Source organism: Sylvia atricapilla, chromosome 7 (assembly GCF_009819655.1).
Source record: "Sylvia atricapilla isolate bSylAtr1 chromosome 7, bSylAtr1.pri, whole genome shotgun sequence".
Lineage (NCBI taxonomy): Eukaryota > Metazoa > Chordata > Aves > Passeriformes > Sylviidae > Sylvia > Sylvia atricapilla.
The window spans coordinates 22,208,211-22,221,840 of NC_089146.1; the positions used below are offsets into that span (position 1 = coordinate 22,208,211).

At 38.8% G+C, this 13,630-nt stretch overlaps 1 protein-coding gene across 1 annotated transcript in view; it reads left to right on the forward strand.

Annotated features, from left to right (window-relative positions):
• Positions 1–5,573: 5,573 nt before the first annotated feature.
• The window catches only part of ITGB6 (integrin subunit beta 6), a 29,866-nt gene continuing 21,809 nt past the window's right edge, over positions 5,574–13,630 (forward strand). The window contains 7 exon segments of the mRNA XM_066322901.1: positions 5,574–5,634; positions 6,379–6,458; positions 9,246–9,450; positions 10,367–10,613; positions 11,448–11,613; positions 12,137–12,298; positions 13,069–13,164. Of these exon segments, the coding sequence (XP_066178998.1) occupies positions 5,574–5,634; positions 6,379–6,458; positions 9,246–9,450; positions 10,367–10,613; positions 11,448–11,613; positions 12,137–12,298; positions 13,069–13,164 (1,017 nt within the window).

Consider the following 13,630-nt stretch of genomic DNA (forward strand, 5'->3'; position numbering starts at 1 on the left):
CTGCTTGCATGCTAGGCTAAGCATTCTTATCTGTTTTGGTTTTTCTAGAATAACCTTAGTCAAACCCTGTGTTTTAGCAAAGCACCATCCCTCTGTAGGTCTAAGTACAGTAAGGTCAACTATAAAAATATTTTCTGTGCATAAAACCAGAGCAGAATCATTTTTTACAAGTGATTTCATTCCAGCTCCATAGTTGAGAATTTACATACGGGTGGTCAGGCCTGAAGACATTGTGTTTACCCAACCTTACAGCCCTTTCCTAAAAGGAAGCCCAGCCTGCTGAAGGGCTGTGATAAAGGTTTGCCTTTCCCTTGGTGCTGTTGCAATAGCAAGGCCATCACCTTATCCCTTCTGTGATGGGGCCGGCAGGTCTGGTTTGAATTTAGCATTAATCTGAACAAAGTAAGTTATGAAAAGCTCTTCAGCTAAAGTGCAGGGGTTTAAGGAGCTGTGTAGTCAGTACTCAGTGTAGTTCCCATCCCCAGCATGATCACTCACCAGCAGGGAGAAGTGCTTCCTCTGCTGTCTCTACCCCATATTTTTATAGTGCAGGCAAAGCAAGGGGTACCACGTAACCAAGAAAAGCAAACAAAAACCAAAGTGATATTTGATGGGCTGTGTGGAAGTCCCTGGCATAATTTGGGTGTTGTGGGCTGGTTGGCAGTCCCACTCCATTTTCCTGCCAGTTCCACCTGAGCCCTTCTGCAGTTCACAGGTCTGCTTATTTCTCTTTGAGTGTGGGAGTGTATTCAAATCTGAAAAGCAAACAAATCTTTCACGCTGCTCACCCATGCCAAAATGTCTGAGAACAAAGGTTTCCTCATGCCCTTGTCTGGAACCAGCCAGGTCAGACCTGTGGGCAAGGTGAGTACAAGTTGTAAACACCCTGATTTTCCTGCCTGCTGCTCACTGTACAGCTGGTGAGCAGCCCCTCCTCCTCCCTCCTCAGTCCCTCTGTTCAGAGGCAGGTTGTTGACTTCATTCCCTGCACTCCTCTAACAGCAGCACGCTGCTCCGGAAACAAGAGACCAGAGCATGAATCACAACCTGAGTCACCAATTCCCAACACCTTGTTTTGCTCAGAGCCAGAAGGGAAAATTCCTTTCCTCTATGTGATCCCCCATCTCCTGTGACCCTCCAGAAGAGGCTACAGACACTCTTCTTCCAAACCTGCACTCCATCGTTTGTAGCCATGCTTGCAAACAGCACCTGGAGGGGAGGAGAGACCATGCCTCACTGGGCTCTGTGGCAGTGTTTTGGGCCCCTAGTAGGATATGATATCAGTACACCCCAAAACACAGGAGCTCCATCACTGTATGTTCAGATCTTTACTTTCAGCAGGCTCTAGGTCACTCATACAGGACTCAAATTCTTCCAGCAGGTCCTTTGAATAGATATGATTTTCTGTTGGAGCAATACCCATCTCCCACCATGATGATTAACAAGGAAATAGAGAGCAGATGTATCAACTAAAAAAAAATCAACAATAAAAGAAGCAAAAGTTGCTGATTTTGCTGATATGTTACTTTCACCTTTACTGTGAATTTCCCCATTAAATACAACGGTTTGTTAGGGATTGTTGCTTCCTCTTGAAATGTTTTTGCCAGCTCTCCCTAAAGCATTCAGACCTGTACTGCAGCAGAGGCAGAGACAGGACAGTCCTCACAGTGTCTGTGCAGTACTTGTATGTGGTTTCTGTCTGTGGTGGACTGGCCTGTGTGCAGAACTCTCACACCGCTGTGTGAATACTCACATCATTTCTAGCTCCTTAGAGATGAATCAAAGTTTCAAGCTTAGAAACTTTTTTCAGCCTTCATTGCTTAGCTAACTGACAGGCATCCTCTGAAACATCTGCCATTTCTGTTCTTTGGAACTGGCTCTGTCAGGCTGCTGGGGGATATATTTCTGTGCAGACTTTCCAAAGAAAATGATTTCCATTTCTGCTGGCCCAAGAGTATTGAAGCACTTGAATATGCAGCTATGGAACATATGTCTTCTTTGGGAGATAAGTCTTTTAACCTGCAGACTTTAGTAGAATCTTCACTTACCACCTTTCAGGTTAAAATTTTGACTGAAATTTTAAATTCTACTTTGATTCCCTGTTAGAGATTGTCAGGAGCTTTCAGGATTTGACTGGGAAGTCAACCAGACAGAGAATAAAGTCACCAGACGTTTCAAGTACAAAGCAACCTGCCTCTGACCTAAGGAGTGCAGCCCTTTGCCTTTTCCAGATGCATTGAGGAGATTAATATGGTGGAGAGAAGAGAGACTCCACCTCACAAACTTGAGAAAGCTTTTCCCAAGTGCAAGAGGTGCTTTCCTGCACCTTTGTAAATATTCTGAGAATCATCTCAGCCAGGGGACATTCAGACTTCAAATTGTTCTGTATTTTTCCAGGCTTTCAGAATGTGAATGTGTATGACAAAATCACTGGGAATTAAGAGCTGGGTGAAGCTGAGAGATCAGGGATGTATTTGTGCCAGGAATGGAGGGAAGACTTGCCTTGTTCAGCACTGCCTACACTGAATGATAAACAGCTGGTTTTGGTTCTGATGTGTCATTTAAAAACTGTAATTCTGACTTAACAGAGACCAGAATTTGCTCCAAAATGAAGACATAGTGGCTGATGGAAGCAATAATAATTGTGTTCTTTCTGTACTACAAACTACCTTTTTGTTGTATCTCATGAATCAATGCCCTTTTTTTGGGTGAGTGATGCAAGACTGTATTAGAAACCTTATGAAGAAGGGGAACCCTGTTGTCAAATCAAGCAATGCCATGACCCCAAAGCATTTTACACATCCTAACCACATCAGCATGACTATCCCAGATTGAGACTCTACTCTTCTAGTGATAAATAAAGTAAATAAAACATTGATCTAGTAGAGGAACTTCCTGGTCAACTTACCTTTAATTATCACAGGTGACATTTCAAACCAAGAATAATCTGTCTGCTTCCTGTCTGGGTATTCTTACCTTGCCCAAGGTTTACTCTTGGTGCACACTGTCTCTCTTTCAGGACCTCTCTTAGGCTGCTGCTCTCCATTTTTTCCCCTTGTTGTTTGTTGTTTATTCTCCTATTTTCTTTTTCTTCTCTGCTCTCTTCAGACAATCCAGAGAGGTCTATTCCTAATAATTTGCAGAAACTTAGCAATTTTATTCAGGAAAGACTTAATTCAGATAGTCTTTGGTAGCCATCTCACTCAGAGGTAGGCATTTAGCTTCCAGCCATGCTATTCTTGCTGAGACCTATACAAAATACCTCACAAGCAAATGGGGAACTGATAAGATCAAATAGAATTTGTAAGGTTTATGTAGGCTGTATTACTAATTCTCTCTACACTTCAAAGATTGATATCTTGAATCCAAGAATAAGCTTTTGCTAATTGCCAGCTGTTCAGCTGGCTGGTCCTTAATTTGAGACACTGCTGGTGGGCCAGTACCTTGTGGTGGCTGAAGGGCTGCCACCCAGCCCTGTGCTTCAGAGAGTGGTTATGTTACCAGGGGCCAGTAGCAGATAAAAGCTAAAAAGTGACCTTCTACACTGAAAGAGAAAACACTGGGTTTTGGAGGGCTGCAAGGATGTAGACATAGTAACACTACTAAAGGACAGATACATAAACGTCAGTCAGACCCAGGGAAGTAGGATATTTGAATGGCACATTAGCAGGAGGATGTTTTCCTTAGCAAGGGCAAACACTTTTGGTTGATTCCACTTCTTTTTGACCTTATGTAAATACATAGAAAGTGTTCTCATAGAGTTGTGTTTTCACAAACTGAGGGAACATAATCTAATCAATGCTTTTTTCATGCCACAGGAAATTGCTGTAGCTGAACAAGTGCCTTACAAAGGGCACTCTGAGGCATAGAGAGCAGTTGAAGGAGACTTAGGAATGTTGTTGTAAATGGAAGTGTTAAGATATGGTTCCACAACAGCCTAAACTGGGCTACATTTGGCCTAACATATTCTCACCTTTCCTGCCAGTTCTGCCTTGAACTCTGAAGTGGGCAGCCACAGGGTTCAAGGGACCCAACCAGGTAAAAACCAGCCCTCCACCTTCCCCACAGGAGGTGATTGGGTTTTTTAGCTGGATCAGTTTGAAACACAGCGTGTTTGGGCAAGAATGCTGACTAGTAAGAGCAAAGGGGTGGGAACACAAGGGCAGAGCAAAGGTAGCCCTGATGTAATCCGGTGTGGGTTGCTATTGAAACTACTCATAGTCTGTGTAAATACTAGTAAAATTGGATGTGCCTGGGAATATTTCCAGGCACTAGAATGAGATCGTCTATGCTATTAGACTGTTAAAATGCTTCCTGGCATGAGTTTGACCTCTTCCAATTAACACTCACTGCAAACAATTTCTGGGCACAATTTGATTGCTAGAATGGTCCCAATAGGCACTTTGCAATCATAAACTCAGGTCTTTCTGTGCCAGTTGGCCTCAATGCCCAGGAATGTTTCAGGCATGTTGAATTTAACTAATACAGACCCATCCCTACTTTTCCTATTGCAAATCCTTATGAAAAGACAGGACTTGTCTTGAACAAATGAGTTTTAAAACAAACAGTAGCAGAACATGAAAAGATGGGAAGAGATGAAATCTGGAAATAAAGAATTTTATTTCCTTTTAATAAGGTGGTAAGAAATAGCTATTTTGCATTCATTTCAGGTTGGGAAGGCAGAGGAGAGATAGAAATAACTTATGATGCAGTTGTTTCTGTGCTGTAGAATATCTGGCCACTTATTAGGCAGAATTAAGGCTGACATGATTCCTTTTTCAGGTCAGTTGCTATACTGGGAATGAAATGATTCCTCCATATATATATATATATTTAAAAAACCCCCACAACTGCAGCATTTCCTTTTCACTTGGAATGTTAATAAAATCAATGTACTTGGTATCTTGAAGTACTGAAGCGAAGTCCTCAATTTTAATCTGTGATTAAAATCTCTGCTCTTTTGGTTTTGCTTTTTTGAGTTTTTGTTGTTGGGGTTTGTTTGGTTTGGTTTGGTTTTGGTTGGGTTGTTTTGTTTCGTTTGGTGGTTGGTTTTTTTTCACAACTGCCTTTATGAGTTTCCCTCCACACCAGGAAATCTGAAAAAAATGGGATTTTTACTTCTTTCCAGGTATACTCACTTGGCAATCTTAGTGATCCATCTCCCCTCAGGGCACAATTAAAGGTGTTATTTTGAAGGAGCCTTAAAAGGGTTGTTGTACACGGTCTGTTGGCTGGGTTGCTCTAGGACCCAGAGTGACTGGGACTGACAGAAATCTTCACCTGAATAAATTTTCCCCGTATGCCTTATAAGGAGTCCAGGAAAACAAGGAAGTGATAACCATGTTCACGTTACTGTGTGCACAGCTTGTCCTCTTTACCTGCCCAGGTAGCCCTTGTTTTCACTTTTGTTCATGGTCTGTCCCGCTGAGGTTGAAGTTTCCTCGCAATCCGGTGTAGGTGACATCTGAAAACATACCCTCCAGGAATGCATGGTTTTTACAACATTCTACCTTTACACAGATGATAATTAACAAGCCAATATTTTTTTGTCATGCAGCCAGCACTGAAAACGAATGGGGATTGAATTGCTTTGCCTCTGTTTCCTATTTCTGCAAAGAAATAACTATGTACAAGGTAAGGCTCAGGGGCAGGGAGATCCATTTCAAAACCATTTTGCATTGTTTCTTGCATGAAGTTGACAAGAAATAGCTTTCTGTCTTCTGTATTTAATTTTTCCTTCCTATTTAATGACTTTTTTTTTTACAGACTGCTGTAGGGCTGCATTGCCAATTCATCTACAATTTGGTTGTCATTACATGGCACAACAGGTTTGAAAGAGACAGACAGATATTCAAGCAATTTTGTTTTCCCTAATCACAATTTGATCTGCTAAGAATCTTTCATATTATAGAAATGACTGAGTGTTTCTCTGGTAGTTACACAATGGATAAAAATCATATCAAGTATCTACAGAGCTGAGCGAAGCAATTTTAAGCATACAGACTGAGCATAAATCTGTTCTTTTAATATTCCTGGCTATGTCAGAAATTACTTACCTACACCATACCAGAAATACATGTAACATTCTATCAGGTGCACTGGAGGGAACAAATGAACATGTTCTATGTGAATGCCACCCATAAAGCACGCAAAAGGAGGTATGTTAATTGCCAGCAATTCTGAGGTTTTAATCTTTATTGGAGAGTTAATATTTTACCAATAGAACTATCGTTAAGGAGAATTTTTTTCAGTAATCCTAAATATTGCTAAATGTGTGCATTTTTCACCACCCACATTCTCTAAATGACAAGTTTCTTCATATAGTGAATTATTAAGCATATTATTAACAGCCTTTTATCTTCTTGGATTTAAATTCAGGGACCTGTTCTCAGGAAAGTGCAGTGACTTGTGAAGATTGTTTGCTTTCCGGACCACACTGCGCTTGGTGTTTGCAAGAGGTAGAGTGATAAAAAAAATTTTCAAAGTAAGAGTTGAAGTCTTTGTAGTCACTCAGAGTGATGAAGTATTGACTTAATTGGGTCAGCCCATGGTTTTGTAATGCATGCAGCACTTATTGAAGTCTTCCTGGGGATCAGAAGTGGAATTTAATCTACTCTGCGTGATCTGTTATTCATAGTGGATTGTTTGGATGTTTGTTTGTTTGATTGTTGAAAAGAAACCCCCACAAAACCATCAACCTTCCAAATCTTAAGGCAGAAACAGAAGTGTTATTAGAGGGTCTCAGATCATCAGCCTGAGGGTTGGCTCACCCCCAGCACTGATGATGAAGCACCAGACACAAAGTCAGAGGCCAGACTGTATTTTACAGATTATGTGCCAAGCCAGACAGTGTAAACAGAAAGTTTACAGGTATCAACAGTGTAAAAGTTTGCAATTGTAAAACTTCCATATAGAAATGATTAATCTGTGGTTGATTTTAAGTATGTCAATAATGTTGGCTTTATAATTCTCATGATATAGATGTGTTTTGGCTAAAACATTGCACTTTAAAAATATATCTGGATTTTTTTCCCATACCTTAGTTTCAGATGTTCAATGCAACCCTGGGCAGGTGACTTTACATCTCTGCTTTTAAAACTTTCTCTTATAAATAATGCTAAATAATATCTTCCCACTTCACAGTAAATATTCTAGCTCTTAGTTCATTAGCATTAACAAGATAGTCAGCTATTGCAACTAAAAACTTCACAGAAATACTAGAGAAACAAGGTTTTTTCATTTTAGTTTCTGGATTGCATCTTTGCTGCTAACAGTTTTTACTGGTTTTGTGTACAGCAAAATAACACTTAGCATGGGACTCCTTATGAAATTACTCAGAAAAAAAACCTGGATGTTCAAAAATAAATTCTAAAAATTTATCTTTTGCCATTTGCAAAATATGTTACCACAGAGGTTAAAAAGACCCCATATCAGTGTGTTTGCAGTAGTTTTTATATTTGTACTATAAAATAGTATTTTGTTGAAATTGGAGCACATAATTTTGACTACTGCCATGTATTTTCAGGGGGGAAAAAAAAAGCCCAGTATAATTTATTGATTTAGAAAACCCCCAAACAAAAACAAAACAAAACAAAAACAAACAAACAAACAAAAACAAAAACCAAAACAAAACAAAAAAACCACCAAAACTGTAGAACTATTGAAAACTTCACTGTAGTATGATTTTTCTTCTTTGTTCACAAGTTCATTCATTTCTTTGTCAGAAAACAGCACATCAAGGGTGCAAAAGACCTAGGAGCTTTAGCGTCAGAGCAAGCAAAAGCACCTCCAAAGAATCCACTGTTTTCTGTAGGATAAGAGCACACTTTGTAATTCTATTTGAAATATGAGGTTGTTTCTTCACACATTTTGGAAAGTTACAAACTGTGTAACTAAAGAGACAATATGGATCTCCTTGAGAAAGGTTTATAATGGTACATGTAATTTATGTGTGCTGTATTCAAGAAGCAGTGGGTGAGAGTGTCTGAGTGAAGGCATCAGGTTCAGTCTGGAGAACAGCCTCAACTCTCTTTCCACCAAAATATGTAAGACCCCTAACAATTTTCAGGCATGAAGGTTAATTTTTGGTGGAAAAAAGGGTCATAGTTCTGGTTTTAATAGGTTTAAAGTACATTTGTTTTGTTTTGCATGGAAAGCTTTTCAGTGAGTTCAGTGAATTGAGAGAATATTTGTGTGATAATGTCTGATCTGTGAGTTGCTTGCCCTAGGAGAAAAGAGCAGATGCATGGTATGGGCCTATGACCATCAGCCAGGAATTGAATGTTTCAGAGATGATTCTGCCAGGCATTGCCCAGGTTTTGGTCAAAAGGGCTAGCAGCCCAGAGCAGTTTCCAGGAGAGAGCTGACTGATTTTGAGAATCTTAACTCCAGACATAGCTCTGGGAAATGGTAATAAGGCACAGTAAAAGTAACCATTAACTTCACCACTATGTGAGGTTAGTCCCTACCCTGGAGCAGTGCTGTGGAAAGGAATTCATATCAATGCTTTGAATTGACTAATGAAAATATACTGTGAGATATCCAATTGATATCTGTAGGTATGTGATTTCCTCTGGCTGGGAGAAGGTCAAGGAGCATGCAGGGCCAAATTTAGGTGGTGGGGATGCTGAGAAGTGCTGAGGAACCATGGGGCAGGCTGTAGTCATTGTGAAGCACCAGGCAGAGGAACAAGAACTTGATGCCTGCTTCAGTGAACAAATTAAATGAGAGCTGAATAGAAAGTGTAGGTCAGAAAAAAAGAACCAGTAAACACTGGGTACCTACAATCAGCTTGTCACAAATCGTCCAGGAGTTTATTACCAGCAAGACCTCTTCTTTTATTAAATGACATGTTTCAATCAGCAGTTCAAAACTGTCTAGGAGTGAATTTGTGACATAGTTCTGTGTTAGAAAAACCAGTGTCTCAGAAGGGCTTTGTGTAATCATCCCCATTACTGTGAGAAGCCAAATGCAGTGAGTGGCACAATTCCCATTCCCCAACAATAGAGCAGTTTCTCCCAGGATAAAAGTCGGTGTAAGTTACATTAATTATACACCTGTGTGACATGACCCATGAAGGGCAAATTTGGGTTTCTGTGCCACCTATATCTAGTTCTGCACTAGTTTGCACAAACTTGCACTTTTGTTTCCATTGCCTGCATTGGACTGACGTTTTGTCTGGCAGGTGCTGGTGGCTAGTCATTAAAAATATTTAACTCATCCCTTCTTTCTCGCGTCTGCATTAGAATTACACAGACTTGTCTGGAATTCATGGGAGGTGTGATACCCTGGAAAATCTTTTGTCCAAAGGATGCCAGTTGAATTTGATTGAGTTTCCCACTTCAGAAGTAGAAATTCACAGGAATGATCCCCTAACTGCATCATCCCACAGGAAGAGTTCTGATGTCACACAGATTTCTCCTCAAAAATTAACTCTGAGGCTGCGACCAGGTAAGTCACAGTTCATAGGTTTATTTCAGACAGTGTGATGAGCTGAAGCTTCTTGGAGTCCACAATCTAAAAATTGTCTTGACAGAATAAAGATGAAAACCTGTGTTGAGTCCAAAATTCTGTTGACTCATCACATGAAAACTAGGTTCAGCTGAGTTCAGAATATTTTCAGAAGTGCTGGGTACATCATAAAAGTAAGGGTATATATTTTTAATCTTCTCTTCTCCTGCCAGTGATGTGGCAGGGAGAGAATGAAAGCTCCTGGCTCCTCCCCAGCCGAGCTCCTGTGCCTCTCCCCTGCTGGTCTGGCAAACAGAGAATCTCAGAGGCAGCATAAAATCTTGCTTTGAGGGTTTACAAGGTACCAGTGACATTTATGGTAGCATTCCAGAACTACCTTGGGGTCCTTCAGATGTGAGTTTTTCCTGAAGAAAATTTGGAATAAAAACCAGTAGGAGACAACCAGTTAGGTCAGGTCATATTGTTGGAACTGAGAATCAAATCTCTGTGCACACTTTGACTTTCTTTAAATTTTTAAAGGATATGGTAGGACCCCAAAGTGCTCCCTCTAGTTTTATTTTGCTTCATATCTAAATTTTCTAAAGCTGCATACTGCTGAAGGGATGTTTTCAATTTTTTTTCAAATTATAGCAATCAGTTTTAATTCTGTGCTTATGGCAACCCTGAAGAACTGTTTAAAAACCCCCAAACATTAGAACTACTTTTAATTTTTCGGACCCTTATTTGAGATTTTCTTTGCTGACAGATAATTTTTGAAGTTTTTTTGTTAATGCTACTGGTGGTTTAAAATACCAGGTAATTCTCACCATCCAGAAGTTTATGAAGAAATCGGCATTGCTCACGTTTTCTGCACAGAAATGCTGATATATATCCCACTTTCCCCTGACATTAATAGGACATGAAGAAACAATACAGATCAAGGTTCGCCAGACTGAAGATTATCCAATTGATCTCTACTACCTCATGGATCTTTCAGCTTCTATGGATGATGATCTGAACACAATCAAAGAGCTGGGTTCAACTCTTTCCAAAGAGATGTCAAAACTGACAAGCAACTTTAGACTGGGGTTTGGATCTTTTGTTGAAAAACCAGTTTCACCATTTATCAAAACTACGGCTGCAGAAATAAACAACCCTTGCAGGTAGGCAGGGAAAGTCCCAACATCTGTTTGCATGCCAACACTGTCATAATATTTAGGCTAAAATTAATTTCAGCAGCTTCACTGGAAACTCTCCCCTCTTCCAGCTGTAAATGAGTCAGATTGTGGAACAAGATTTGGTGCTTTTAGTTTCACCTTCTGATCATAATTATGTTGAGCCTTATATTACTAGGATAGAGGAATCTGGGAGGGAATCTGCTTTTTAGCTTTTGCTACTAGTTAAAAATGTGCTAAATACGTTAACAAAAAGGTATGTAGTATATAGTTTTGTATTTTTTCTTTAATTTCTTTCATTTTCTAGAATATATATATAAAGGAATTTTACTAATTATACTAAACTCAAACCCAGCACAGAATACCAGCTTCATTTATCTATCAATGCTCTTCTCCTGCTTTTTTTCCACCTCCAAGGCCTAGCATTCTCCAAGCCCTTGGCTGCCCTAGCCCTTGGCGAACCAGGAGAGGAGGAGCTGGGCTCTGCACCTTGGTGGTTGTCTCTGAATGCCATAAAGGAGCTACAGATCCCAACAGGCTTCCAAATATGAGATCAAGGCACAGCAGGGGACATGGCAAGGGCTGCACCTCAGTAACTGGCTGAATTACTCTGCTCTAGGAGGCATTTCCCAGCTTTTATGCAGATTTTTTCCATTGCCCAAGTCATTGAATGCTCTTTAATTATCTTAGCTTTTTCACTAAATCTTCTCAGGCACAGACAAGAGATGGGAGGCCAAAACCAATCCAGGCAGGCCTCTGAAGTAGCCATTACAGTAATTTTTCACTCTCTATTATCCATAAGTTTTCTCCCTTTTCGTGCAGAAGTGTACCATACGAGTGCTTACCAACCTTTGGATATAAAAATGTTTTGCCACTAACAAATGATGCTGAAAAATTCAATGAAATTGTGAAAGGACAGAGAATTTCTGCTAATATAGACACTCCAGAGGGAGGATTTGATGCAATTATGCAGGCAGCTGTTTGCAAGGTAATTGAAACTTCTAGGTATAGTATTATTCTATATATTATCTCTTCCAGTATTATATGCTAGTATTTCAAAGTGACAGATTATTTTTCAAAAATTTTTAACACAAACCAAGAGCCTCATTAAATTTGTGTGAAAATACTTTTGGCTGCACAAGTAAAACATGCATATTGCAATATTTTAGTCTAAGTTTCCTTTTAATTGCCAGGGACAAATAAGCCCAAATATGGGAATAATTACTGGGTCTGTTTTTCTGTTTAATTTTTTTTTATTAACTATGTTTAGAGTAGTAAGCAGATTGACATGAACTTGGCCAACCCATGTTATTAAACACAGGGATGGGGAAACAAAATGTCAGCCAAAGACAATGGAATGAACATCATCTCTTAGGAGATGTGTTGTCTTTGATACTTCCTTGAGAATGATGCTATTCTTTTATTTTGAGATGCTGTTTTCCAAATATTTTGCTGTTTTTCTGTATTGTGATGCAATATATCTTGCTAAACTGATGTGTTTTAAATGACAGGAAAAAATTGGATGGAGGAATGATTCTCTACATTTGCTGGTGTTTGTGAGTGATGCTGATTCCCATTTTGGGATGGACAGTAAATTGGCAGGGATTGTTATTCCTAATGATGGGAACTGTCATTTGGACCACAATAATGAATATTCCATGTCAACTGTTCTGGTAATTACCTACAAATTTTATACACTCTCACATTCTGGAAATTTAAAGACTAACACAAATAATTTAGAAAATTAGTGAGTTACACTTTAGCACTGAAATGTGTAAAAGCTTGGCAATACAGATATTTCATGCAATCTATTTTATTTGTAACTACATGTCTCAGTAAAGAGAGAACAGTGTGTTTGTATGGAATTAGAATAGATTATAAATAAGAAAAAAGAAAGAACAAATATGATTTTTACAACAGGAAAGGCCATGGAATTAAACTAAATAGTATTTCCTTTTGCAGGGAAGGCAAGATTTGCATTAATTATGTTCCTTGAAAGGGTGTGAATTCAGGACCAGTTTAGGAATTTGCTGGACACTGTTCCTGTACAAGAACTTACCAGCTTAAAATTCAGTGTTCAAAAATATCAAATATATACACGATGGTGTTCATTGCAGGACAAACACTCTTGTATTTGACAAATATTCAATTTCTCTGGTGCAGTGTTTTTCTTTCAATTAAATATGTATCTATAACACAGATGATACTGAGCCAAAGTCCCCACTATGAAATCTCATTCTGTACTTTTCACAGAGGGGTTTCCTTAAAAACTACGTGAGGAAATCATATGTGCTACATTTTATTTTGTATCCATGTATTCCTAATTAAAGTTTATACTACACAAAGTGCTCATTATGATCACTTGAATATGTCTTTCATGGGAGACAGGAACTGAAGGCACATGAGAAAGAGATTAATGTGCTTCTCTTTTGTTTGTTTGCAGGAGTATCCCACAATTGGACAATTAATTGACAAACTCGTGCAAAACAATGTTCTATTAATTTTTGCTGTAACAAATGAGCAAGTTCACATATATGAGGTGAGCAAACTGAAATGTTCAATTTGACAATGTTTGTTTTAAAGTTCACCTTTTTTTGCAGCTGATACAGTAGTTCTAGTACTAAGACTGTAATTCTAGTACTAGACTGAATTCTACAAGATATTTATGTGATAAAAATAATTAGGAAATTGTATGTCAGAGGAAAGCTCTTCTGCTTAAGAGCATCTTCATGTACTGATATTGGTGTTCTAAGGTAATTTTAAAATCAGATTTAAAATTGAATCAAACTAATCCTTTAAGTCAATGATTGACAAACTATGCATTGCTAAACTATTCAGTATAATCATTGTGATTAGCCTTTTGTATTTTATAAGTCTAGAGGAGAGCTGAACCTTTTATTTTATAAAATAAGAATATGTCCAAAACATGCAGCTATCTACATGCTCAGCTCTGAAATCTTGCTTTCCTTATTGATGGGAAATTTTTTTTCTTTTTCATTTTTCTT